This window comes from Sturnira hondurensis, unplaced genomic scaffold (genome assembly GCF_014824575.4).
Source record: "Sturnira hondurensis isolate 20B ecotype Veracruz unplaced genomic scaffold, ASM1482457v3 Scaffold0022464, whole genome shotgun sequence".
Lineage (NCBI taxonomy): Eukaryota > Metazoa > Chordata > Mammalia > Chiroptera > Phyllostomidae > Sturnira > Sturnira hondurensis.
In genome coordinates this window covers 1,925,819-1,952,935 of record NW_028095095.1, presented here as the reverse complement: position 1 = coordinate 1,952,935, position 27,117 = coordinate 1,925,819, and the positions used below count along the sequence as shown (strand labels likewise).

General features: G+C 45.1%; 1 protein-coding gene across 7 annotated transcripts in view; it reads left to right on the top strand.

Annotated features, from left to right (window-relative positions):
- The window catches only part of EZH2 (enhancer of zeste 2 polycomb repressive complex 2 subunit), a 46,023-nt gene that overhangs the window by 15,488 nt on the left and 3,418 nt on the right, over positions 1 to 27,117 (top strand). For all 7 annotated transcript variants that reach the window (XM_037035551.1, XM_037035548.1, XM_037035549.1 and 4 more), the window contains exons 4-15: positions 1,404 to 1,520; positions 4,622 to 4,742; positions 5,565 to 5,705; positions 6,583 to 6,685; positions 7,174 to 7,337; positions 20,972 to 21,063; positions 22,422 to 22,662; positions 23,209 to 23,378; positions 23,773 to 23,867; positions 24,815 to 24,855; positions 25,212 to 25,337; positions 25,765 to 25,943. In XM_037035551.1, coding sequence (XP_036891446.1) covers positions 1,404 to 1,520; positions 4,622 to 4,742; positions 5,565 to 5,705; positions 6,583 to 6,685; positions 7,174 to 7,337; positions 20,972 to 21,063; positions 22,422 to 22,662; positions 23,209 to 23,378; positions 23,773 to 23,867; positions 24,815 to 24,855; positions 25,212 to 25,337; positions 25,765 to 25,943 — 1,590 coding nt within the window. The remainder of the gene's footprint in view (positions 1 to 1,403; positions 1,521 to 4,621; positions 4,743 to 5,564; positions 5,706 to 6,582; positions 6,686 to 7,173; positions 7,338 to 20,971; positions 21,064 to 22,421; positions 22,663 to 23,208; positions 23,379 to 23,772; positions 23,868 to 24,814; positions 24,856 to 25,211; positions 25,338 to 25,764; positions 25,944 to 27,117) is intronic.

Below are 27,117 nucleotides of genomic sequence, written 5' to 3'. Positions count from 1 at the left end.
CACTGAGGAAGGGACTGTGTTTGTGCTGCAGTGACTGTGACTGTTGCCAGATGACCCCCTGGCCTGGCGAAATGCCGAGGGCCAGGTGTGGCCTCTGTGCCAACAGTGTCCACTGGGATGTCACCAAATCTAGTCCTGCTATTTTTAAGACCTCTTAAATACAAATTAAGTGATTAATAATTATGTGCATATAGCATTATTATTTCCTTTATTTTACCACTTCATTCTACTCTGTTTTGCTCTATTTTCATTGATTATAGATTATGAATGTATGTCCAGGGTATTCTTGGGAAGGCTCTGGAGGCCTGATAACTGGGTAAAGGTACTTACTGTTTAACAAAAGGTGGATCCCTAGACGGGATGGAGACTGGTGTGGTTATTTGGGCACAGATTTTTACCGTATTTCATAGAATCAAAGATGCAAACTAACATATTAACATCTGAAGCCATCATGCATTTTAGAATCTCTGCGATAAGAAAGCATTATGTTACAGCTTAACTGTAACACAGCAGCCGTGACACAGAAGATAAAGGCATGTCTCGAAATTGGCGCCATCGTGGATTGGATGAAATACGGTCCTCGGCGGGAGTGCAGGCACCACACCCTGTAGGAGTGTGCTGTCACGGCAGTGTGTGCGGGGCTCTGGAGTCAGACTTCCTGGGTGTAAATTCTAGCCCTATCGGTGTGACTTTGAGCCAGTTACTTACCCTTTCTTCACCTTTGTTTTCTCACCTGTAAAATGGGGGCAAAGGGTGGTCCCCATCTTTCAGGGCTGTAATGAGGACTGAATATGATCAGACACGGTGTGTGTAAAACGGTGCTAACATATGCACAGGGCTTGATGACATTAACTTACTATCACTAGTTTAGAGAGAGTGTGCTTTGCCCAGTTGATTCGAGTCCATTCTGCAGTGATTGAGGCTCGGCTCTGTTACCCTTTAATGTTTGTGTATCACCTGATAACTCGGCACACGACACCTGGGCTTTTTAAAAGGGAAGATAAAGATAAAGCTTAACCTAGCAAGTTTCCCTGCTCTTACTAAGTTAGATGTAAGTGGCACATTTGGTATCTACGTTATTAATCCATGTGGTTGAGGTGTGGAAGAAATTTTGAGCAGTTAATCTGAGGCTGATGTAAATATAGTTGTTGATTGGTAAGTATGGGAAGGGGTGGAGGACTTTAAAAATCTGAAGCATTTTTTTCATCTTAAGTAAAAGAGAATGAGAGAATTATTTTTGGATTTTATGAACTCTACTGCCTTAGGTAAAGACAGTAATTTTTAAATTTAAAAATTTCCATTTTAAAATTATGGAAGTAGGCAGCATCTTTTAAATGAATGATGTGATTGCTATAGCTTCAGGTTGTCTGTTCTCACCGGTCATTTTACTTTTTCTGTTCCAGTGTTCGGTAAGCAGTGATCTGGACTTTCCGACACAAGTCATCCCACTGAAGACTCTGAATGCGGTTGCCTCAGTGCCCATAATGTATTCTTGGTCTCCCCTCCAGCAGAATTTCATGGTGTGTAAATGACGGGGCTTCTACTCTTTGATAATCTTTGTTCTAAATAAATGGCAAGATAATGAGAGTAAAAAAAGCTATCGAAATGATCAGAGTAGTGTTTTTAAGCCGATTTTTATATATATCTATTTTAAGTATTTGTAGTGTTGCTCTTTTCCTAGTCCTCTCTAGTTTTAAAATGTTCTTCAAAGGAAAAGCATTAAGCAAAAACCACACCTGGGATTAATAGATGTAAACATATTTAACAGACAAATTAGTTTTTAGCCTTGAAGAGGTCAGTCTGGCTTTGAGGTTTTGTTAATTGAGAACCTATTTAGAACAATTTTAGGCAGCATATTAGTAAGTGATAATGTGCACTATGGAATAGTCTTAGGGCTTATACAACACAAGCATTGCCACAGGTAGCCCTAGCCCGATAGCTTTCGTAATGAGATGCTAGTATATAGTTCTGGATAGAAGCAGGATGGAGGATGGAACAGAAGAGAAATTTGAGTGTGCATTCTTGACTTGTATTGTTCAATAAAAATGTGGTTTTATTACTTGATATATAAAATAGTGTTATTTTCCCCCAAGCTTTCATATGATTGTTTTTTTTTCCCCAGCAGGAGAAAAAAAAATAAAGTTACAAGATTCTTTTAATATTTTCACAGTGTTAAAACTAAAATTGAGCTCTATGCTATGTAAGTAAATCTAAAATGCAAATGGGTTAAATAAGATTTTTCTCATTTAAAGATACAAGAATTGAAGATTTCCTTACATATAACAAACTTCACAGAACAGATACTCTAGGGGAACAAGCATAAAAATATAGTTCTGTTACTTGATATATAACACAGGGTAATAATGTTGATCAACATCCTTGGTGAGCTTGTAGAGAATTACTTATGTTTTATTGTCTTAATAACTTTCTTTTGTGGTTGCATACATTTGTATGTTTAAGGCTTTATTCAGAAACATTTAGCTTTTTAAAAAATATCTATTTTTAGAGAGAGGGTAAGGGAGGGAGAAACAGAGGTGGAGAAACATCAATCACTTGCCTTTCGCCCACACAGCAGGAGACCTGGCCTACAACCCAGGCTAGTGCCCTGACCGGGACTTGAACCTGCAACATGGGATGATGTCCAGCCAACTGAGCCACACCAGTCAGAGCCAAAAACATTTAGTTTGAGACTCATATTGCAAGAGCTTAAGGGAAATTTCATATTTTCGCAGACTGAAATTCTGAAAGAGTGTTGTGTTTAAACTTGCCAGGATATGCTACTTGTGAGCCATCTGTGGGTTTTACTGGACACTGACCGAGCACATTAGGCAGGACTGTCTTCATTGTGCTAGGGTGTGTTTTGGGGACAGGATTATATGGATATGATTGGGAAGACAAAGTAGCCATTATCACTTAACTTTTTCTTGCATCCAGAAAAATTAACTTGCTTAGCCTAGTTTCAACGGGATTAGTACAAGTGAGATGTAATGAAAACTGGACTCCAGTTGTACACAAGCTTGAATCTGAATAGATCAGTCCATTAAAATTTAAATTTTCATTTATACACTATGTAATCCCTGCCTCCCCCCCCCCCCGCCCCAAATTTTCCTTTTCTTTGTCTCCAGTGTGAGCTCTGCAGTTGTCCTCAATTTGTTATCTAGGGGTTATTGGGAAATACTCGCTTTCTTCACGTTTCCTAACCACCATAGTACTCAACGGTCCCTGTTGGTCACCGTCCCAGCCTAAGGCACTTCCCATGAGGATATGTTTTTATTGATTTTAGAGAGACAGGAAGGGAGGAAGAAATACTGACGTGAGAAAGAAGCATTGAAGGGTTTCCCCCCTTATGTCCCTGACCAGGGTTAAACCCGAACCCAAGGAGGTGTGTGCCCTGGCAGAACCGAACATGCGGCCTTTCGGTGTACAGCTCCGTGGTCTAACCAACTGAGCCACCTGGCTGGGCCAAGACACCTCACACTTCAAGTAGGCACCCTGACCTCCTGGTTCAGGAATTAGCTGGTCCTTTTTGTTAATCAGAATTACCATTCTAAAATTCTGTTTTTAACCAGTACAGTACCCTATTCAAAGGCCTAAGACTTAGAGCTGTCCTCACTGTACGTTCGTGTTCTTAAAGGTGGACTTTAGAGCCCTCTGGTCCTGATGTGTCATTACTGCCTTTCTGCCCTCTGTTGAAAGCAGATTGTCAGCTTGCTTTCTGTCCCTTGTATTCTGAAGTACCCCGCTGTCTCTGGGTTTTTCGTTGACTCTTCCCAGCTAAGCTAGCACCTCATTCTTCCCTCTTGTCTTCCAAATCTTGATATGAACTCATCTGTCATTTTCCTTAGCATTATCAATTTTGATATGCATTATATTCATTCATCTCAGTATTGAAATATTTTTTGTTTTTCTAGGATGTTCTTATGTAAATGAGTAAATCCTTTTGCAGTAAACTCCAGTGGACCATCAATACTCTGTTGTATAACCCTAGACTTTTTATTAGATTGAATGCCAGTAACTAGATCAAGTGAAATTTAGAAACTCTTATGTGAGTGTTTTTTATAGTTCATTTGGAGGAACTGTAAAAGACACTATCATTGGGAATAAGAGCGTGTAGATAAAATAATGGAAGGTTTTAATGATTGATAGCATGTTAGATTGGGTAAGCTCTGTAGTTTTCCTTAAATTTGTTTCAGTTATACTTACTGGAGAATGGGGTTTTTTTTTAAAACCCTCACCTGAGGATATGCTTATTGATTTTAGAGAGGGGGGGAAGAGGAAGTGAAAAACGGAGAGAAGTATTGATGCAAAAAACATTGATCTATTGCCTCTCCTACGTGCCCAACCTGGGGACTGAACCTGCAACCTAGGCTTGTGCCCTGACAGGGAATCAAACTCATAACGCTTTGGTTTGAAGGGTAACATTCAACTGAGTCACAACTTGTCACAAGGCAAGAGAGGTGTTTTATTTTTATAAAGTTTCCTGTTTATTATTTTAGGTCTGGAGATCTGAGTAAAGATACCAGATTATGAAAAAAGTTGTCACAATTTTCATTTATCATGTGGTTTATTTAAATTTTGATAGGATAAGGGTGTTTTTTAAACATGAATTTTTAACTTTTAGGTGGAAGATGAAACTGTTTTACACAATATTCCTTATATGGGGGATGAAGTTTTAGACCAGGATGGGACTTTCATTGAAGAACTAATAAAAAATTATGATGGAAAAGTACATGGGGATAGAGGTGAGCCATGAATTTATTCTCTTGGAAAAGGGGGCTGAAGAGTTGCAAGATAATATGATTTTTTTAAAGCATAGATATGGAAAGATTTTTTTTTTAGTGTATAAATTAAGTTTTGAGCTGGGCTGGCCTGGCTCACAAGCCTAAAATTTTCATAGTTTTCCCTATTTATAAATTGAAGGACCGTGTTTGCCATGTGAAATTTATGCATAGTGGGTTATGACATAAATTAATTGTCAGTTCCATAAATTAAATATAATTGTTTGAGTATATCTACATTTTAGGATTCTTTAACAGTAAAAGTAGGAAGAACTAGAGCTCTGCCTGTGGGGCGTGGGATCCTGAAGGCCCCCCACTCTCATGTACCTTCCCCCCCAGACTCCCACAGTACCTGGGTTCCAGGGTCGGAATCCTGGCTCTGGTGTCCTGGGTCCAGGAGAGCCTGCCAAGTAGTGCTGGCAGGAGGGCGGTGTGTGTAATGTCACCAGCCACTGTCATCATTAGTGGAAAGCAAGGTCTGCCAGGAACACTGATTCAAAAAAGGCCAAGGCCACACTTAGTTTCTAGTGAATGAGGTTACAGCAGAGGCACTGGAAATGTTTGGGGGAGAGATGAGAAAGAGAAAATGACAGGTGTGGAAGGCAAATCTGTTCCTGACTTTGCCTTTGGCCAGTCCTGGGAAGGGTCTTTTCCCCTCATTTTAACAGTGACGTTGCAGTGCTGTTTGGTGGGCTCTGGCTATTTCAGATTAGAAAATCATACACACACTTTTGTGGTTACCACTTTCCCTCTTATGTTTATGATATCTGACTTGGTGAATTTCAGAATGTGGGTTTATAAATGATGAAATCTTTGTGGAATTGGTGAATGCTCTTGGTCAGTACAATGATGAGGATGACGACGACGATGGAGATGAGCCTGATGAGAGAGAAGAAAAACAGAAAGATCTGGAGGAGAACCGAGATGGTATGTCTGAGGTTTGTGTGTGGCCATTACAACTGTTTAAGAAAAAACAGTCGAGTACAAGTGGGTCTTAACTTCTTTTTGGGGGAGGGGGTTAAAATCACATCAGTAGCAGTATAATCAAAATTAGAGTGTTATTCGCTACTGTTCACTTTGCACTTGAGCATCTTTATTTCCTTTGCCTAGCAAAAGAGTATACTGTGTTTTAGGTTTTCACAGGGCTGTCGTAGTCATCATTAGATGACACACTGGTCATTTCTGTGTGTGTCATGTGCTCCTCACTTGTGTGTGCCAGCTCAGTCCTCAGAAGGCTCCACAGGGTAGATCTGTGTCATCGCTGAGGAGAAGGTTACACTCTTGTGAAGGGACAGCCCAGCACACTGTGATGGTGACCAGCTCTGATGGCTCCAGGGCCCAGGCTTTTCACTCCCACACCCAAGACCAGGGTCTCCAGGCAGAGCTGAGCGTTAGTTGGTAGAGACTTAGCCAGGCTCATTAAGACAATATAGAAGGGTTTGGGAGGAAACTGCAGTTTCAAAGAAGCATAAATCTTTTATAACAGGCACCTTAGTGATCATGTAGTTCTATGCATTGATTTCCAGATGTGGACATAGATCCAGGTGGGTCAGTGACAAGCCAAGATCACAGAACCAGTTAGCAGCATAGCTGGGGTTCGAGCCCATGTTCTTCTGTCTCCCAGTCTGCTTTAAGCTTTTGTTTGTCTGACCTCCTATTATGCCATAGGTACATGTAAATTATGTCAGAAGTGAAACATAAAGTTGATAATTTTTTAGATGAGCTGTGTTATATACAGTGCTGTGGAGAAAAAGACTGAAAACCTGTTTACTTTCATTCTCTTCTTTTGTATTTCCCTCTGTAGATAAAGAAAGCCGCCCACCTCGGAAATTTCCTTCTGACAAAATTTTTGAAGCCATTTCCTCAATGTTTCCAGATAAGGGCACAGCAGAAGAACTAAAGGAAAAGTAAGATGTGTTCTTTCGAGTCCATCTCAGCTCATCTGGGGTGCCACTCACCATGTGGTTTATTGGAGATGGTACTGATGTCACTGAGGGTCCACTCACTTCATTTGTCACACGTTTGCCAAGGTGCTTGGAGCGATACCCAAGCCGGCGGCCCTCTGGCTTCCAAACCTTTGCTGTCAATAGAGCAAACGCACACACAGCGGGTGACATTTGTCCATGCAGAGGAGAGTTTCTCCGGACACTTGGAGAAATCTTAGTGCAGCTGGTGGTTAACTTTAATATAAGAACATTTCCCACGATACATCTTGTGAGTTTGATTCTTGATGTGTCATGTGTAGTATTTAATTGGCTCTTCAAAAGATGGTTGTGGACTTTTCTTTTACGCTTCAGGCAAGATTAAAAAAAACCACATGGAATCTGTTGAGAAACTGTATTTTTAAAATGTTAACTTTAGTTCTCCATTGACTTGTGCTCTTGGCCCCCGTCAGGTATAAAGAACTCACTGAGCAGCAGCTCCCAGGGGCACTCCCCCCGGAGTGCACCCCAAACATAGACGGACCAAATGCCAAATCTGTTCAGAGGGAGCAGAGTCTGCACTCCTTCCACACGCTCTTCTGCAGGCGGTGTTTCAAGTACGACTGCTTCCTCCATCGTAAGTGCAGTTGTTGTGCGTTTCTGTTTCCTGTCTCATCGTGGACTCATGTCTCAGAGCAGCTTGGAACTTGTAGTCATTCGTCACTCCGAGAACTTACAATTTGTTGCTTCAGTCAAGACTGAAAAACGTTGGCATCAGTGTCTCGTTGTTTTTATTATTGTTTAAATCTTTACCCAAGTATGTATTTATTGACGTCAGAACGGGAGAGGGGAGAGAAGCATCCGAGTGAGAGAAAAGCATCGATCGGTTGCCTCCTGTGCGCGCCCTGACGGGATTCATGCTCCAACCAGCCGAGCCACCTGGCCAGGGCCGTGTCCAGTTATTTTTTGATTTGTTGCTTGAGGGTTGCTCCAGAGTCTTTGGCACACTATGATTGGAGCTGCGGCCTCTCACTGCGGTGGGGCACCGCGGGTCAGTGGTTTCCCGGAAGTGCTGGCCACGCAGGTGTTTCACAGTAAAACTGACTGTGGACCAGCTGATAGGCCAGGGCGGCAGCTCAGTGTTGATGGGCAGGTTTTGTTGGGGAAATTGGCTAACAAGATGGTGACATACACTGTTACCTGTTTAATGCTAAATGCTCTTTTCTTTTTGGTCCTTAAAAGAAAACCCTCATTTGAATACAGGGAAAGTATAAAATGTTCCTAATGAAACTGAAGTCTGGCACATAACAATAGGACTTAATTTTTCTGGCATGCTCAGGAATGAGGTTTCTTGGTATGGAGCTTCTTTAAGAACAGTTTCACAAGTACCAACTCCATTTGAGGAGCATATTTTGGAAGTATGTTTGATACCGCCCAGTTTACTAAGCCTAGTTACCTAATATTGCTTAGCTTTTTCCATGTTACATGTAGTGTGATGTTGGTGGCAGGGTAACAGCTTGGGGCTTGGGACCTGTGTAAAGTTGTCTCCCCTGCACTGAATGGTCTCCTGTTGCTTTGTTGTTTTCAGTTCCCAGTCCCACTTCTCACAGAACTTTTCCCTCATTCTCCTGTCGTGTATCTTAATGTGAGTTAGCCTGCCCAAGCAGCTAGTTCTTGCCTCATGTTGAGTTTTGCTGTCTGCTTAGATCTGCTGGAGCTTGGGATTTATTGTGTGATGTGTAATCTTGGTCTGGAAATAAAAATTTCTGGATGGAGTATTTATTTATTTATTTTGAGAGAGAGGAGCAGGGAGGGAAATACTGATCACACGCCCCTAACCCAGAACCTGGCCTGCACCCCAGGCCTGTGCCCTGACTGGGAATCGAACCAGTGACCATTAGCTTTGCGGACAGTGCCCAGCCCACTGAGCCTTGCCAGTCAGGGCTGTGTGTGTGAAGTATTGGTGGTTAAATTAGAGACACCGAAAATGGGCTTTTAGAATTATTGTGTTTCCTGTCTGGTGAAAATGGGTGACTTGGCAGTGTTGATAATCGTGGTGTCGGGTGTTTGTCCAAGCGTGTCTTACCTGGTCGTGGCAGTGTGGTCTTCACACAGCCCTTGAAATAGTCGTTTTGAATTGCACTTAATTGCCTTTTACACATGGTCATTTTATAAAATTTGTCCAATTCTTATTAAGAATGTTGTATCCCTGGCCAGGCAGTTCAGTTGGTTAGAGTTATATCCTGATACGCCAAGGTGGTGAGTTTGATCTTGGTCAGAGCACATACAAGAATCGGCCAGTGAACGCATCAGTAAGTGGCACAGTGCATCGGTGTTTCTCTCTTTAACATCAGCAACAACAAGCACACACACATTAAACGAGAGAGTATTGTAAACTGTATTCATGTATCAACATAGCGAGTGCAACGGTCCCTTCAGTTTGTTGGTTGTAGATGTAGCATTTCATGTCCCTTTCTGCTGTCCAAGGAAGAAGCATGATGCCACTTTTAAATGTTATGGGTTATTTTATTGGGCTGTTCAGATTTGAGTGATTTGGATGAACCTTGAGCCTGTTGATTATCTCATTGAAGCTGGGGAGAAGAAGAGAGACCTATTTCAGGCTCAGGGTGTTGGCTTCTGTGGGACCCCAGGGCTGCCCACCGGAGGTGCTGAGCAGCAGGGATCCAGCCGTGGCCGTGGTGCCTCCTGTCACAGAGCCAGTGTCCTTTAGCACGCAGCCGCCACATGTTCCGTAGCTGTGCCTGACACAGTACTTCACACTGTGTGTTTTCCTTGGGTAAAACACACCATTAAGTAAATTACTACACTTACAATACGTACAGCATTTTGTGCTTCCATTTTTTTTTGGTCTGCATGATAAAAATATATATTGTCTTGGCCAAAAAAATCCATGTGATTTTTTTTCTGTAAAATAAAAGACATATTTTTCATTTTCACCAATAACTTTATTTGGATCTTTTGAGTATGTCAGCTGTCTCCTACATGATATAACATTGATTGTTCTTAATTAATGTCTCGATTTAATTGCTGTCAACTTGAGCTGGTCTACCTGACTGGAGATCGCCCAGCAAGAAATCGCCTGCACGAAACTTTGCAAACCACTTTTGACACATTCGATCAGTCATAGCACCCTCTCCATACATGGACAAATCTTTTTTTGAGCTTCAGTTGTATTTTTACCTTTCTTTTTTTTTTTTTAAGATTTTTATTTACTTATGTAGAGATGGGGGAAGGGAGCAAGAAAGAGAGGGAGAGAAACATCAATGTGTGGTTGCCTTTCTCATGCCCCCCACTGGGGATCTGGCCTGCAACCCAGGCCTGTGCCCTGACTGGGAATCGAACTGGCGACCCTTTGGTTCATAGCCTGAGCTCAATCCACTGAGCTATAGCAGCCAGGGCTTTTTAAAAAATATATTTTATTCTTTTTTAGACAGAAGGGAAGGGAGGGCGAAAGAGAGGGAGGGAAACATTAATGTGTGGTTGCTTTCTTTTCATGCAGCCTCTATTGGGAGTCTAGCCTGAAACCCAGGCATGTGCCCTGACTGGGAATCGAACTGGTGACCCTTTGGTTCACAGCCCGGTGCTCAATCCACTGAGCCACACCAGCCGGGGTGTATTTTTACCTTTCTTGAAATAATAAAGCATAATGCTGGAAATGTTGCATATTTTCCCATCTTCAATATTAAAATGAATATACAACAATGCATGTTGGTATGACAGCTGTCACCATATAATCTAACAAAATAGTTTCAAATGAAGTTAAAGACAACTAAGCAATACTAGAGCCATTTTATGGAAAAAACTGAACAAACGTTTTGGCCAACCCAGTATATATGCTTTACAAGATGTTATGAGGATTAAGTTTATTACTGTCTGTAAAATACTTAAAATAGTACCTCGCTTGTGTTTAGGTATTGTTATTTTAAAAATAGGTCATCATTCACATTACTTATACTTCAAGATTGTATTAAAAGGTGTCCAGTGGGGTCTCCTTACCTCTCCTGTGTCTTTCAGTGGTTTCTTCTGGCAAATACAAATGTATTTTTTTTCTCGACTGCCCTATTCCAGTGGTGCCATGTTATTCAGGCCTTTTTCTTCCTTTTTAAAAAAGATTTTTATTTATTTTTAGAGGGGAAGGGAAAGAGAGAGGGAGAGAAATATCAATGTGTGGTTGCCTCTCATGCATCCCCTGCAGGGAATTGTCCTGCAACCCAGTCATGTGCCCTGACTGGGAATTGAACCGCCATCCTTTGCTTCCCAGGCCTGCATTTAATCCGCTGAGCTACACCAAAAAGGCCAGGGCAGGGCCTTTTTCTTTTCTGACTAAATGCTGTGGATGTTACTTCTGTCTGGACAGCTGCAAAGTCTTCTGCAGCAGGAGGCGCCAGGACCGCTCACCCTATCCTCTGCAGGCCGGCATTGCTTCCGAGCCTCCTTCTGTGCCTGTGTATGCCTGTGCATCAGTTGAAGAGTAAAGAGTTGTGGGTTTGATTCTCGGTCAGGGTACACACCCAGGTTGTGGGTTCAGTCCCTGGTTGGGGTGTACATGAAGAGGCAACCATTGATGTTTCTCCCTGTCAGTCTCAGTCTCTCTCTCCCTCCCTCTCTCTCTCTCTCTCTCTTTCTCTCTCTCAAAGCAATGAGAAAAATGTCCCTGCGTGAGGATATATAGTAAGTAAATACAAGCAGAGTAAGCATGCTCATTCCCCAGAGACCTGCTAATAGAATGTGTTGAAAAGCTAATTGACTTTTATTGATGGGTGAAAAGGTTTTGTGTGTGTGTGTGTGTGTGTGGTTTAATTTCTATTTTTCTTGCCATATTTTTGAGATTTGTATTTTTTTCTTAGCATGATTTTTATCCTTTAGCTTGTTGGTCTTTTTTGAAACCTGGGAGCTCTTTATATAGTCAGGAAATTAGGTTTTTTGTTTTCTTTTGAGAGGAATTGAAATTTTCTTCCTAGCTGTTTTGTAAAATTCCCATAAGCAGTGTTTATAAAAATTTTAGGGGTAGTTGAATTTATCAGCTTGCTTTCCCTACTCCAAGATTATAAATGGTTTCCTATTTTTTTGGTCAGGCATGTTTTAGGCTTTGTTTTTCCCATCTAATTCTTTGATCCATTTGGAATTCTGATGGAATCCAGTGACCCTCCCACCTTTAAGTGACCTGGTGGCCTCATACTCAGGGACCAGCAGGTTCCTCTCTCACTTGCTGTGAGAGCCTGCCCTCATTGCCCTTGGGTCCTGGGGTCTGCTTTTGGTCTTTGTGTTCTGTTTCTTCAGCCTGTCTGTCCAGAAGGCATTATTCAGAGATCTCCTACTAGTATTGTTTATTGTTTTAATACAAATTTTAGAGTCAGTTTGTCTGACTGAAAAAGTCCAGGTGGTGTGTTTATTGGAATCTCATTAAATTTATGAATTAAGGGGAGATTAACATTTAAAAATAAAGATTAAGTTTGTGTCCTTAACGACCTCAGATTTTCTTCATGTAGCTCGTGTATTGATTGGGTTATCCAAAAAGTTCTGTAGTTATTAAGGGTGTGTCACCTTCTTTCCCAACTTGGTAACTTTAATTTCTTTTTCTTGCCTTACTGTGTAGGCTTGTATCTCCATGACATTGTTAAGTAATAATGGTGCTTAGTAGATAAGTTTTCTATCATTTTGGAAAATTACTTTTTTCCAGGTATTGAAATTTATCAGTATAAAGTTGATTTGCATTTTCTGATTCTTTTATTATTCTTTTATTATGTATTTTCTGTTTTTTGTCTTAAGATTAAGTGGTTTATGAATTTTATTTTCAAAAACCTGTTTTACATATTTCCCCCTCAGATTCAACTACTGTATTAGTCTATTTTTTTAATATATTTTATTATGTTATTACAGTTGTCCCATTTTCCCCGTTCATTCCCCTCCACCCTGCACACCCTCTCCCTCCCACATTCCCCCCCTTTAGCTAAAGTTCTTTAGCTTTTACATTCTCCATACTATTCTTGCCCTCCCCCTATTTTCTGCCTGCCATCTATGCTACTTATTCTCTGTATCTTTCCCCCACCTCCTCCTCCCTCTCCCCTGTTGCTAACCCTCCACATGATCTCCGTTTCTGTGATTCTGTTCCTGTTCTAGTTGTGTGCTTAGTTTGTTTTTGTTTTCACATTCAGTTAATAGCTGTGAGTTTTCATTTTACTGTTTCTTTTTCTTAGATAAGTCCCTTTAACACTTCATAGAAGAAGGGCTTGGTGATGATGAACTCCTTCAACTTGACCTTATCTGAAAAGCACTTTATCTGCCCTTCCATTTTAAATGCAAACTTTGCTGGATAGAGCAGTCTTGGATGTAGGTCTTTGGATTTTGTGACTTGGAATACTTCTTTCCAGCCCCTTCTTGCCTGTAAGGTCTCTTTTGAGAAATCTGCTGACAGTCTGATGGGAACTCCTTTGTAGGTGACTGTCTCCTTATCTCTTGTTGCTTCCAGGATTCTCTCCTTCATTTTCATCTTGGCTAATGTAATTATGATGTGCCTTAGTGTATTCCTCTTTGGGTCTAACTTGTTTGGGACTCTCTGAGCTTCCTGGATTTCCTGGAAGTCTATTGCCTTTGCCAGACTGGGGAAGTTCTCCTTTATTATTTGTTCAAATAAGTTTTCCATTTGTTGCTCTTCCTCTTCTCCTTCTGGTACCCCTATAATTCGGATGTTGGAATGTTTAAAGATGTCCTGGAGGTTCCTAAGCCTCTCCTCATTTTTTAAAATTCTTGTTTCTTCATCCTTTTCAGTTTGGTTGTTTCTTTTTTCTGGTCCACTCCATTGATTTGAGACCCAGTTTCCTTCCCATCTCTATTGGGTTCCTATGCATTTCCCTTCATTTCACTTAGTTTAGCCTTCATTAGCCTTTGTTCCTCTAATTTGTGAGTAAAATCAACCAGTTCTGTGAGCATCCTAATCACCAGTGTTTTGAACTGTTCAGCTAATAGGTTGGCTATCTCTTTGTTGCTTAGATGTCTTGGCTCTGGGGCTTTGAGCTGTTTTCCTGCTTGAGCCATAATGTTTTGGTCTGTTTGTGCCTGTTATGTTTGAGGGGCGGAGCCCTAGGTGTTCACCAGGGCCGGGCAACCCAGTTGCTGGGTTGTGATGCTGTATGTGGAGGCGGGGTCAGAGGGGAAAAATGGCGCTTTGCTCTGCTCTCTGTTGCACCTCAGTCTCTTCCCCCACTTTCTCCCAAGCAAACTGGGCCTTTCTGATGCTGATTCCCGTGTGGGTGGGCTTGTATGCATACTAGGACCCTGTGGGTCTCTCCAGTGAGGGTGGGAGTCTCTCCCTGCGCCTCAACCCCCACAAGTGTTTTCAATTGGTGCTTTGAGACTTTATTTTCTGGTACTAGGACCCTGGGTTGTGCGATCTGTCTCTCTCCCCAGTCATCTGCGGGAATGTGGGACCTCTGCCCGGTCAGCCAGCCACCTTGTGCACCGTGCCTGTTTCTCAGTATCTGCCTCGCTGGGTCTGCCTGTTGCCACCCCATGCCCAGGGTCTGCCAGCTGCTGCCTGGGTGCCCAGGGTCTACCCGGTGTCACTGCTTCCTGTGCTGGGACACCTCTCCCCTCTTTCCTCGGCCGACTGACTGTGCCCCGCCTACCGGTCTGGATGAATGTGTCTGTTTTAACTCCTTGGTTGTCGGACTTCCGTACAGTTCAATTTTCTTTCAGTTTTGGTTGTTACTTTGTTTCTGAGTTTTGTTGTCCTTATTTTGGTTGTTGGAGGAGGCACAGTGTGTCTACCTATGCCTCCATATTGGCCGTAAGTCCTAGTTTTACTATTCTTCATTTTTAAAATATATTTTATTCATTATGCCATTACAGTTTTCCCATTTTTTCTCCCCTTTATTCCCCTATGCCCTGCACCTTCCCGCTCCCATGAGAATTCCCCTACTGTAGTTCATGTCCATGGGTCGTACATGTAAGTTATTCCCTCTACCTTTTCTTCCTTTCTTCCCCTCCCGTGCTGATAACCTTCCGTGTGATCTCTATTTCTGTGATTCAGCTTCTGTTCTGGTTGTTTGCTAATTTTTTGTGTTTTTAGGTTTAGTTGTTGATAGTTGTGAGTTTGTTGTAATTTTACTGTTCATGATTTTGATCTTCCTGATTTTAGATAAGTCCTTTTAACACATCACATAATAATGGCTTGGTGATGATGAACTCCTTTAACTGACCTTATTTGGGAAGCACTTTATCTGCCTTTCCATTCTAAACGATAGCTTTTCTAGATAAAGTAATCTAGGTTGTAAGTCCTTGCGTTTCCTGATTTTGAATACTTTCTTCCAGCCCCTTCTTGCCTGCAAGGTTTCTTTTGAGAAATAAGCTGATAGTCTTATGGGAACGCCTTTGTAGGTAACAGTCTCCTTTTCTCTTGCTGCTTTTAAGATTCTGTCCTTATCTTTATTCTTGGATAATTTAATTCTGATGTGCCTTGGTTTGTGCTTCCTTGGGTCTAACTTGTTTAGGACTCTCTGAGCTTCCTGGACTTCCTGGAAGTTACTTCCTTTGCCACATTGGGGAAGTTCCTCTCATTTTAAAAAAAATTCTTATTTCTTTATTCTGTTCTAGTTGAATGTTTCGTTCTTCCTTCTGGTCCACTCCATTGATTTGAGTCCCAGTTTCCTTCCCTTCACTGTTGGTTCCCTGTATATTTTTCTTTATTTCACTTTGCATAGCCCTCACTTTTCCCTCTATTTTGCGACCACACTTAGCCAATTCTGTGAACATCCTGATTACCAGTGTTTTGAACTGTGCATCTGACAGGTTGGCTATCTCTTCATCGCTTAGTTGTATTTTTTCTGAAACTTTGATCTGTTCTTTCTTTTGGGCCTTTTTTTTTTTTTTTTTTTGTCTTGGCTTGTCTGTTATGTAGTGAGGGGAGGAGCCTTAGGTATTCACCAGGGCGGGGTAACCCATGTCACTGTGTTGTGACTGTGTGTGTTGGGGAGGTGTCCGAGCGGGAACAGTGCCTCTTGCTCTACTCTCTGCTGAATTTTAGTTACTTTCCCCGCTTCCCACAAGCACATTGGGCCCTTCTGGTGCAGATTCCTCGGTGGGTTGACCTGTGTATGTTCAGGACCCTGTGGGTCTCTCCAAGGGACTCTCCTGTGAGGCTAGCTTTCTCCTGCTGCCGCCTCAACCCCCACAGGTGTTTTCAGTCAGAGGTTTTGGGGCTTTATTTCCCCTGCGCTGGAACCCTGGGTTTCGAGGTCTGTCTCACTTCCCAGTTGTTCCTCCCAGTTTATCCGTACGTGAATGCAGGACCACCTGGTCTGCCAGCCACTGCCTTGCCATGAGTCCTCTCCACTCAGCTGCTTGTCTCTGCCCCTCCTACCGGTCTGGGTGAATGTTTCTTCTTTATCTCCTTGGTTGTTCGACTTCTCTACTGCTCGGTTTCCCTGCAATTCTCGTTTTTGTTGTCATCCTCCTTTTGGTTCTGTAAGGAGGAACAGTGTGTCTACCTATTCCTCCATCTTGGCCGGAAGCTCTCTTTTTCTGTTGATGAGTCTGATTATGCTTACATTCTTTTATGAAAACATTTTGTTTTCATTCTGTCCTTTTTTGGATGTATGTTTAACACTGAATTGTCTAGAGCCCTGCTTCAACTTTCCTCTTCGGTTCTAATACTTGGTATTATTACTGTATGTTTTGAGTAGTTATAAGAAATACTTTATATTTTCTCCTTAACTCATTAGGGAGAATTTTTAAAACTTTTGGTTACAGAGAGCTTTTTGGATGTTAGCTGTCTTTCTATTTCTGTGTGGAAGCCTCCCTGATGTCGGGCCTCACTTGTTCCTGAGTCGTTGGGGGCGTCCACCACTTCATCTGGGGAAGGACTTACAGGTTCCGTGTCTCTGGCTGCGTCTTCTCTGTTAGTGGGACTTGTGTACTTTAGTGAAGGGTGAATGGTTTGGTCAGCGAACTAATTCCACTTTATATTCCAGGTAACTTTTAGGCCACAATACATTTTGTAAATTGGAAACGGATAGTTCCGCAAACTTGGAATCATAGTAATTTCTTTACAAAAGCTCCAGCCTAGCTCTGGTGTGACTCAGTTGGAGCACTGTCCAGGTAGCCCGGAGGTGGAGGATTCAATTCCCAGTGAGAGTACACACCTAGGTTGTAGGTTCTACCCCCAGTCTGGGGGCGGATAATCCCAGTGTATATGAGGCCACCAGTCGATGCTTCTCTCTCGCATCAATGTTTATCTCTCTTATCCTCTCTCTCTAAAAGCAATGAAAAAGTGTCCTCAGATGAGGATTAAAAAATGAGTAAAAACGTAAAAACAACAACAAAAACCCCATTGTTCTAGCCTGAAATTTACCATCTCGTAGAGCTTTGGGAACACAGTTCTGATTGGGAAGGGGACTACAAGTGGGTTTGTCTGCATATGTGGGTGTGGGACTGAAGTAGAACTTGGATTATTTGATCAGTGGCTGTCTGACAGCCTACAGAAGAATCCATTTTATGCATAGAACCCCATTGTATCAGTTTTTCCTTTTTGAAATTATGTGAAAGTCTGTTTGAATGTTTTTTTTGAATGTGTATTAATGTTGATTGAAGAGATTTTAACATTTTAAAAGGTTAGGATTTCAAGGAAGCTATTCCAAGTTTTTAGCTAGTGGCTGACTTTGTTTAGTGTTTCAGTGCTGTAATGGTTAAGGAAATTAAGTTCGTATTTGTTGTATAATTATCAGAGTGACTAAACCTCCCTAGACCTCAGTTTTCCTCATCTGTGAAATGGAGACAAGGACATAATAATACCTGGGGACTTGGTGGGGGTTGAAGGAGATGATGCCTGAGGCTGCTCGGTCAGTGTGTGTGCGCTTTGAGCACAGACTCGCTGTCGGCGGCTGCCACTTCTTCCCTTGCTCAGACGTCAGCACTGCTATTTTCTGAGGTGCCTTTCAGTGGAAGTCTGATTATACACAGAAGAATTTACATGACTTCACTGTCAGGCTAGTCAGTAAGAAGTCATTCTTAATACTGAGTCCTACTCCGGAGAGACAAGAGTAGTGCTCTGAGCGGTGGTCCGTGTGTAAAGCCGACCCTTCGTCCTGTGTGAGCATTGGTCACTAGAGCAGGAGCCGACGGAGTGAGTGTGTAAGAGGAGTGAGGCGTGGTCCCAGAGCTGCGGAGCCCTTCTCTTGGTCCCTGAGGCGAGGGGGCCAAGTGAGGGTCTGATCACCCCTGCTGCCAGACATGTGGCCCCAGGAATATTTCTTTGTTCCTGTTCCTACTCTGTAAACCCCTGGAAACGGGTGATCGCTGATGCTTGTTCCAGTCCTGCTCCTCGGATTCACCGGTTGTGTGTGTGAGGCATCGTGGAGTGTGGTGAGACACTGCAGGGTTCCAAGGGGCTACTCAGTCTGTTCAAGTCAGTTTTTAGTGTTGCCAGTTTAGTCTCAAGTACAGGTCTACAGACTAGCTGGAATTGTATATGATCCTTTTTACATCTGCTTGAAAACCTTTAGATAGATTTTTCATCAAGGTTTTATTGGGTGCTTTTGACATTAAAAGAAACAAAACCTTCAATATTCATACTCTGTCCTTATAAAATTTAAAGGTATTTTGGCTTAATTGTTCTGATAATGGAATTTTATATAACCCCTTTTCCTGTATATTTAGCTCAAAATATATATATATGTATTTTTTTTGTAAATATTTTATTTATTTATCTTTAGAGGGGAAGGGAAGGAATGAGGAAGGAAACATCAATGTATGGTTGCTTCTGGTACATCCCCTGCAGGGAACTGTCCCCTGCCAGAAACTGGCCTGCAACCCAAGCATGTGCCCTGACTGGGAATCGAACCGTGATCATCTGGTTCGCAGGCCCGCGTTCAATCCACTGAGCTACACCAGCCAGGGCTTCAAAATATATTTTAATAAAATCCTCACTGGAGGATGTTTTGATTTGAGAGAGAGAAAGTGGCGGGTGGAGGAGAGAATTGAACTCGGCCGTTTTTGGTATATGGAATGATGCTCCAACCGAGTCACCCAGCCAGGGTTTAAAAACTGTTTTTCAGGTATAAAGAGGAGAGTCTCAAAATTCTGAAATGCATTTTTGTTGAATCATACACAATTCAAGGACCTAGTGAGACCCGTTCAGTCAGCATCTTGTTACAGGAAAATACAAGTCAGATAAAGTAGCTTAGAAGTGTTTGGAACTGAAAATTCCCCTTTCAGCCCACTGATCCACTGCCCAGGCACGAGAGCACAGCAGTGAGAGCTTGAGAGCACCGGTGAGTACCAGCGTCCAGTGGGCAAAGGCAAATCAGAACTACACAAGATGGAAACTACTTTAATTTGGATGAAAATAAATGACATACTCATGAAACAAGTCATTTAAAAAATGTTTAGCAAAGGCTGTACTCTGCCGTGGCTGGTGTAGCTCAGCGGATTGAGCTCGGGCCTGTGACCCAAAGGATCGAGGTTCGATTCCCAGTCGGCACATGCCTAGGTTGCAGGCCAGTTCCCAGCGGGGGATGCACAAGAAGCATGAGATGCAACCATACATTGATATTTCTCTCCCTCTCTGCTTCCCTTCCCCTCTAAAGATAGATAAATAAAATCTTAGAAAAGAAAAGAAAGAAAGGCTGAAATCTCCATGGAACTTAAAAGGGACATAAAGGCAGACTGATAAGGGGAGAAAAAAAGACAGCCAAGTTATGTTTTTAAAGTAGAAGTTCAAGGCTCAAATTATTTTCAAGTATATGAGTTTGTCCCCAGAGCACAGCCTGATACCATATGGCTGCCTGAGCCATGGGTCCCATTCTGAACAGGTGAGGACCCTGTAACACCAGACTGAGCATGTGGACGGCTAAGCCACATCAGCAGCAGCCTACAACGCAGGGCCGTCATTAGCCTGAGTTAGTGCCCGTAGTGAGTACCACGTGTTTGGGGGAACCTGTTTCCAGTTTGGTGCCGCCTCTAGCACGTGCTGTGTGTACAGATCACTGTTCTCCCCCTGAGGCTGTGGCAGGTAAAGGCACACAAACGGCTCAGGTGAGGGCAGTGGCTGCTGCTGGTCCTGAGCTCGAACTGGGAAACAGTGTACAGTCTCCAACAGAAGACAAGAACAAGTTCAGGCGAGTAAGGGAAAATTAACATACTCCTGGCTGGTGTAGCTCAGTGGATTGAGCGCGGGCCTGCGAACCTCACGATTGCGGTTCGATTCCCAGTCAGGGCACATGCCTGGGATGCAGCCCAGTTCCCAGTTTCCGGCAGGGGACGCACGAGAGGCAACCAAACATTGATATTTCTCTCCCTCTCTCGTTCCCTTCCCCTCTAAGATAAATAAAATCTTTAAAAAATTATTAAAAAAAGAAAATTAACATACTTATATTCAGAGGTACTTCAATAAATTAAAATACCAGTTTCATGACTAGATTCCCTCAGCAGAATTTCAAACAAGTTTATCCTTCAGAAAACTGATAAAGAATTCCCTCTTCTAGAAATGTGTAGACTATTTTATATTTCTAGAAATCTAACTTTTCAAATTGGCTTCTTAATACTTGAAGTTATTGAAAATATTTCAAGCTTGCCCTGGCCAGGTGGCTCAGCTGTTGGACCATCGTCCCGCATACCAAAACCGTTGTGGGTTCGACTCCGTCAGGGCACATACCTAGGTTTCGGGTTCCATCTCTGGTCAGGGTGCAAATGGGAGGCAACCAGTTGATGTTTCTCTCTCTGTCTTTCCCTTTCTCTCTAAAATCAATAAACATATCTTCGGGTGAGGATTTTGAAAAAATTAGTTTTTAGTAAGTGGTATTGTTTTTCTCCCCACTTGACAGATCGTTGACCTTTAGAAATAAAAAAAATTGTGGATGTCAGAATTCTTTTGGTAAAAGTAGGAAATCTGGTTTCATTGTAGAGGATGTCTCAGTTGTCTCTATGGCGATATTAATGACTCAAATGAATGTTTGCGGTCAGCATTTAGCGCTTACATGTGTCAGTTGTACTTGCGAGGAGAAAAGTAAGAAACCACTCGTCATTCCAGAGCGCAGTGTTTGCGCCCTGGCTCTGCCGGGGGAAGGAGGGCAGGTGCTGGTGGGAGTTGCTGGGGCCGCGCAGTGAGAGTTCACTGGGAGCTGGAAGGGGAGTTCTGGGATGTGGACCACAGAGTAGCAAGACTGGAATGTATTCATTACCTTTTTCCACTGGAACTGAGGAAAATAAAGAAGTAAATACTGTGGGAAAATATCCAAATATTACTATATTTTGCAGCTTTCCATGCCACACCCAACACTTACAAGCGGAAGAACACAGAAACAGCTCTGGACAACAAGCCTTGTGGGCCCCAGTGTTACCAGCACCTGGTAAGCTTGAGTGCCGCGCGGGCTGGAGGGCCCTGGAGGAGGACTCTGAACTTGGTGAGACGCGTGCAGTCAGCCTAAGCACTGTGGCTCCCGCGCGTCTCCTGGCCACACGGGAGGCAGAGGGTCTTACCCGAGTCATATCTCTGATGCACTGCACACGCACACTTGAGTCCTTTGCTGGTCTTGATTAGTCTTCGTGTATCTGTGCTAATCTCTTCAGCAACAGTTCAAGGTTTTTAGGATCAAGGACTCTTACGTTACACCTCCCTCGAAGTTCAGGAGCGTGTGCAGCACAGGTAGCCACTCACCTTCCAGACCCTCGGCCGTTCTGAGCCTTTCTCAGAGCCAGAGCCTTTCTGTCAGCTTCGGGCCCCTGTGGTTTATGCCGTGCTTTAGGGCCCACAGGTAGAGAGACAGTAAAGAAAGGTTTAGGAAAATAAGAGGTAGAAAAGTAGAAAAGTTGTTTTTTTTTTATGGGTACTATCTTATTTTTTACCATTTCCCCTTTTTGAACCAAGCCACCCCTACCTAGGAACTAAGTGGGTATATATTGCCTGTTGGATTTTGGACAGAAGATTCATTGAATGGCACCTACAGAAGGTATCCTATTTTTAAGCAATTTGGTTTTTGTAGAATAAAGTATAAAACTGTTGGCTGCTCTCAGACTTCTCCCTTCACTAAACAGGGACTCTCGAGCCCTGTTGTGTAATTTTATGTGGCTCATCTGAAATGTTCCTCTGGTTCTTTGTGATCCGTGCTCTTACCGGTTTCTCCTGCCCCTGAGACTGGATGCTGCCCTTCGTGGTGCAGAATGTACACCCACAGCCTTGTTCTGCAAGTTCCTGCTGTGTCTTCCTGGGGCTGTGTGTCCCTCACAGGAGCTGCACTGGGTCTTCTCGTAGTAGGGCAGGAAGTGGCCACGTCGGCATGCTTGTGTGCTTTGTGTTCTCGTGCACTTGAACGCGACCGTAGCGGCATGCGCTTAGAAACCCCGGACAGGAAAGTTTGACTCCAGATGCGCATTATATGATTCTCATAAAAATTCACTTTTAAAGAGACTATGTTACATAAAGGTTATTTTGTATTTTGACTAACTAATCAATTAGTGTATTTCACAAATACACTGATCTCACACCACTCTAGCAACATACATGGTACCCAAGCCTGCCTTTCTGAAATTTCCAAACTGTCAGAGGAGAGGTAAAGAAAACAAGTGTGTGTAGATACGCAACCAATTAATTGTAGAAAGTGGGTATCATGTTGAATTTCTTGACTAACTTGCTTATGCAGGTTTTTTTTTCTTCTTTATGAGAACGAGTTCTAGAACTTGACCTTGACGTCTCCATGTTTCACTCTAGGAGGGAGCAAAGGAGTTTGCTGCCGCCCTCACCGCCGAGCGCATCAAGACGCCGCCCAAGCGCCCAGGCGGCCGTAGACGAGGGCGGCTTCCCAACAACAGCAGCAGGCCCAGCACCCCCACCATCAACGTGCTGGAGTCCAAGGACACGGACAGTGACCGGGAAGCGGGGGCCGAGACTGGCGGCGAGAACAACGATAAGGAGGAGGAAGAGAAGAAAGACGAGACCTCCAGCTCCTCTGGTGAGGCCTGCTCACTCGGTGCCGCCATCGGGGAGTCCGCTCTGTGCAGGTGGAGGGGTGGCGTAGGGGCACTTGCCCTGGGTGCCCGGTTCTCAGCAAGGCGGGCAGTGCACACGCTGGGTGTGCCGAGGAGGACCGGGCTGAGTGCTCGCAGCTCTCTCCTGCCCTGCGCCCGCCGTGGTGTTGCCGTCTGGGTGGCTGAGGTTCGGCACTGGTGCTGCCATTTCTGGCCAGTGTGCCATCTTCCCCATTGTTCTTGGTCAGGGCACCATGAGGTGCAGGCCACTCGGGTCAGTGTCCTTCCTGTCCTGACTACAGTTTAAGTGCCTGTCTGCCCTGTGGCTTGACCACGAACACCAGGAGGGCTGCCCGTTTGCCTTCCTTGTGGAAGGAGCCCAGGCTTACCGGTTCCACGTGACAGCTTGGTGACACTTTGTAGCCCCAGCTTGTTGTCACCGCGACTCATTTCCGCCTTTTGCTCGCGCGCACTTGACCTGCTCTCTGGGTGCCCCTTCCTTGCTGATGCCTGCTGACCTGGGCTTGCAGAAGCGAACTCTCGGTGTCAGACTCCAGTGAAGATGAAGCCGAACAGCGAGCCCCCAGAGAATGTGGAGTGGAGCGGGGCCGAGGCCTCCATGTTCCGTGTGCTCATCGGCACCTACTACGACAACTTCTGCGCCATCGCCAGGTTGATCGGGACCAAAACGTGCAGACAGGTGAGCGGGTCTGAAGAGCTTCAGAGATGGGGAACACAGGTAACCCTTGTCCACATGTAAGGACCTCGCTCAGTTGCTGTTACCTTCTCTTTGTCTCCTGGGAAGGAGTTGTGTTTGTTTACTGAGGGTGAACTGATTTCAACCGTTAGCTGTTTCAGGCTAGGTGACAATGGACTGAAAAAACCAGTAAATCTAGATTGAGCCTTGGGACTCTTGACCATATTTACCATAATGTCATCGAAGCTGCTTGAGGGTCGGGACAGTGTCTGCTCTGTTGTCCCCAGCACCCAAGCAGCATCATGGCAGAGACAGGTGTTTCTGGTGGGGACCAGTGTAAGGCTGTAAGTCTGCTCACCTTGCTGGGCCTCACAGCTGTGACTGTGCCTCTCGTCAGGTGTATGAATTTCGGGTCAAAGAGTCCAGTATCATAGCTCCAGTTCCCGCCGAGGATGTTGACACTCCTCCTAGGAAGAAGAAGAGGAAACACCGGTAAGTCCGCCTGCGGCCATTCCGAGATGCCGCCAGGACGCTGTGGGCTGGGCATGACCAAGGGTGGTCGCTAGCCTCCTCCACCTTGTCTGTCAATAAAACAGAGGTGGAGTTTCCACGGGCAGTGCGGTTATGCGTTTCCGTCAGGACGCAGCAGCGTCAGCAGACCTGGTTTAAGAGCCAGAAGAAGTAAGCTCACTCTGCTGTGTTTAGTTGAGAGAGACCTAGTAGGTTCTGTGGGCGAGGCTACACAGATGGTTAATTTGTTCTGAGAGGTCTTCCCGAGTACGAATCTTGGAGTGGTGACACGAGCTCTGAGCTGGTTTTTATTTGAGGAGCCACCATCTTCCGGGCGTGTGGTGTCGCACTGGTCATGTGGCAGACCTCCTCAGGCTGCGGGGTCTGTCCCCTTTCCCGAAACCTGTGGCCGTGCATGGTGAGGCGACCTGAGTGTAGGTGCAGAAGGAACAGACAGTGGCTGGACTGGCAGCTTTAATCCCCACCCCCTGGCTTTTCAGAGAAGCAGGGTCAGGGAGCTTTGTAGCTGTCTTCCCACAGGCGTTGGGCTTTACTAGGGCCTTCCGAGTTTCTGGTTGGAGTAGCTGACCATGGACCCCGTGCGTTGACCGAAGACGAGCCAGTGTCACCCGTCTCAGCATGATCCTAGCAGGCAGACTGGCCTGCACGGGAAGGCCTGGCCACCCCAGTCCTGACGGTGTGCTTGCGAAAGGCTTCTCAGCGCACAGCGGGGCTTGGCGTCGGTCACGCAGCTTCTCAGTCACTGCAACCTGGCACACGCAAGCTGGGGACCGTGTGACCCTTCTCTCAGTCACTCGAGGGAAGGCACTGCCCTGTTGCTGGTGCGGACGGACCATTTCAGGAGCTCCCGTGTGCCGGCCGCGCTCCCTTGCTTCCTGGAGAAGACCGGTTGCTTCTTTGTCTTGCAGGTTGTGGGCTGCTCACTGCAGGAAGATACAGCTGAAGAAAGGTGGGTGCCTTTCCACCGCACCCTAGGAACCTGAGATGTCTGTCGTGTTTCAGAGTAGTGGCTGGGTTAGAGTTGAGGGTACTTGGATGCATGGAGAGTGTTGAGTATATTGCCAGCCAGTCCTCCGGTGGTTAAAGGAGCAGCATTCTGGGGACCTGAGAGATGGGGACAGTGCCCCAGCTTTCCCAGCCCTCGGCAGGGGGTGGGAGGTGCCTCAGGCCATCGTCGTGTGGACAGGAGTGGGCATCGGGCAGGGAAACCTGCTGCACTCTGGGTTGGGGGAGGAGTGTGTCCCCGCTCGTGCGCCCGCTCCCCTCCCACTGCCAACTGACCTGCACGCTGTTGTCTTGATGCAGACGGCTCCTCTAACCACGTTTACAACTACCAACCCTGTGACCATCCACGGCAGCCTTGCGACAGTTCGTGCCCTTGCGTGATAGCACAGAATTTTTGTGAAAAGTTTTGTCAGTGTAGTTCAGAGTGTAAGTATCTGTTGCTGTAATGCAATTGCATGAGAACTGAAATAGAGAGTGAAGTCGACACGGCACCTCCTGGTTTTCCTTGGGGAGGTCCAGAGTGGGGCGCCCGGATCCCCGAGCGTCCGTGCCCTGCTGATGTGTGTCATGCCGACAGGTTAGGCAAAACGGGACCAGAGGAGCTGTTTTTCTTAGGTGGTTTAAGTTAGATCATAGTAACACTGGCCCAGAATGTAAGGGGAATCTAGGACCAGCGACCCAGGTAGTCTGGGCATCGGGAACCGTCCGAGCTGGGGGGTTTGGTGCTCAGCACAGAGGAGCTGGTCATCAGGGTGGTGATTCTTTCTACTGAATGAAACCGCACGTGAAGTTCAGGTACGAGGGACAGGGAGGCTGCTGTCCCATGACAGAACGCCGGGAATGGTCTCTGCAGGTCAGAACCGCTTCCCCGGCTGCCGCTGCAAAGCTCAGTGCAACACCAAGCAGTGCCCCTGCTACCTGGCCGTGCGAGAGTGTGACCCCGACCTGTGTCTCACCTGTGGGGCTGCTGATCACTGGGACAGCAAGAACGTGTCCTGCAAGAACTGCAGCATCCAGCGGGGCTCCAAGAAGGTAGGGCCGGGGGGCGTGGCTGGGCCCGGCCAGTGGGCGCACTCCACTACTTGGGGCCAAAGAGCCACCACCCAGGGAAAGGTGCCACCACCAGGCAGCGGGGCAGCCTGTCCTCTGTAGTGTGGGAGGGGCCAGGACCAGCTTCCCATGTTCGGAGAGGTGCTGTTACTGGGTTCACATTTGGAGTAAGAGGTGCTTTTTTCCCTAGTTGTCTAGTAGATAGATGACTTGAAGATTTTATTTATGCATTTCACACAAAGGGGAGGGGGAGGAAGAAAGAGAAATGTCAGTGTGTGGCTGCCTCCCATGTGCCCCACCACCGGTGATCTGACCTGGCGAGCAGCCCAGGCACGTGCTTTGACTGGGAAGCAAACTTGGTTCACAGGCCAGCACCCAATCCGCTGAGCCACACCAGCCAACACTGAATTTCTTCTCACGTTTAGTTAATGGAACTAGTCATCTCTTTACTCTCCTTAATGCAAGTAAATGGTGTTCCTATCAGATAACAGAGATGCTGTGCTATGGTAGCCAAGTTTCCCACAGTAGCTTTTGCAGGCTTTGTTCCTTCAATAACCTTGGAAACATCAAAGCCGGGAACCACGTAACTGGGGGCTGCAGGCTGGTGATTTTTAATTGTAGCGACCACTGAGCAGAGGACACTGCCCACGTGCACTGGTGTCTTACTTTTTTAGGGTAGATAGTGCATTTCTTCAATTAATCATTTTTATAACAGCAGCTGGTATTTATTACGGTTAATGGGCACTGGGGTCAAGTGCCGTGTGGTAACTCATCAGTCCTCATAGCTCCCAGAGGCAGCATCCCCATCAGCCCCGGGTTCTAGGTAGGGGAACCCAGAGGACCTGCGGTTTCCTCCACCTTGGGGCCCGGCCGCCTGTGACGAGGGGAGAGCACACACTGTGCAGTCAGAAGCCCTGCCCCTTCCACCAGGAGTTCTGGTTCTGGCAGGGGCTTGATGTTTGGCTCTGATGTTTCCAAGTGTTTGGACAGCTTTTCTCGGGGTAGTTAACATCCATCGAGGCCCTTCCATCACAGTGGCACCACAGTTTCGCACGGCATCCCCACGATGAGCCCTAAAATCCCGTCATTCCTCCCCCACCTCCCCACTTACCTTTTTGCCGTCAGCTCTGCCTAGAAAGGGGCAGTGCTCGTCACA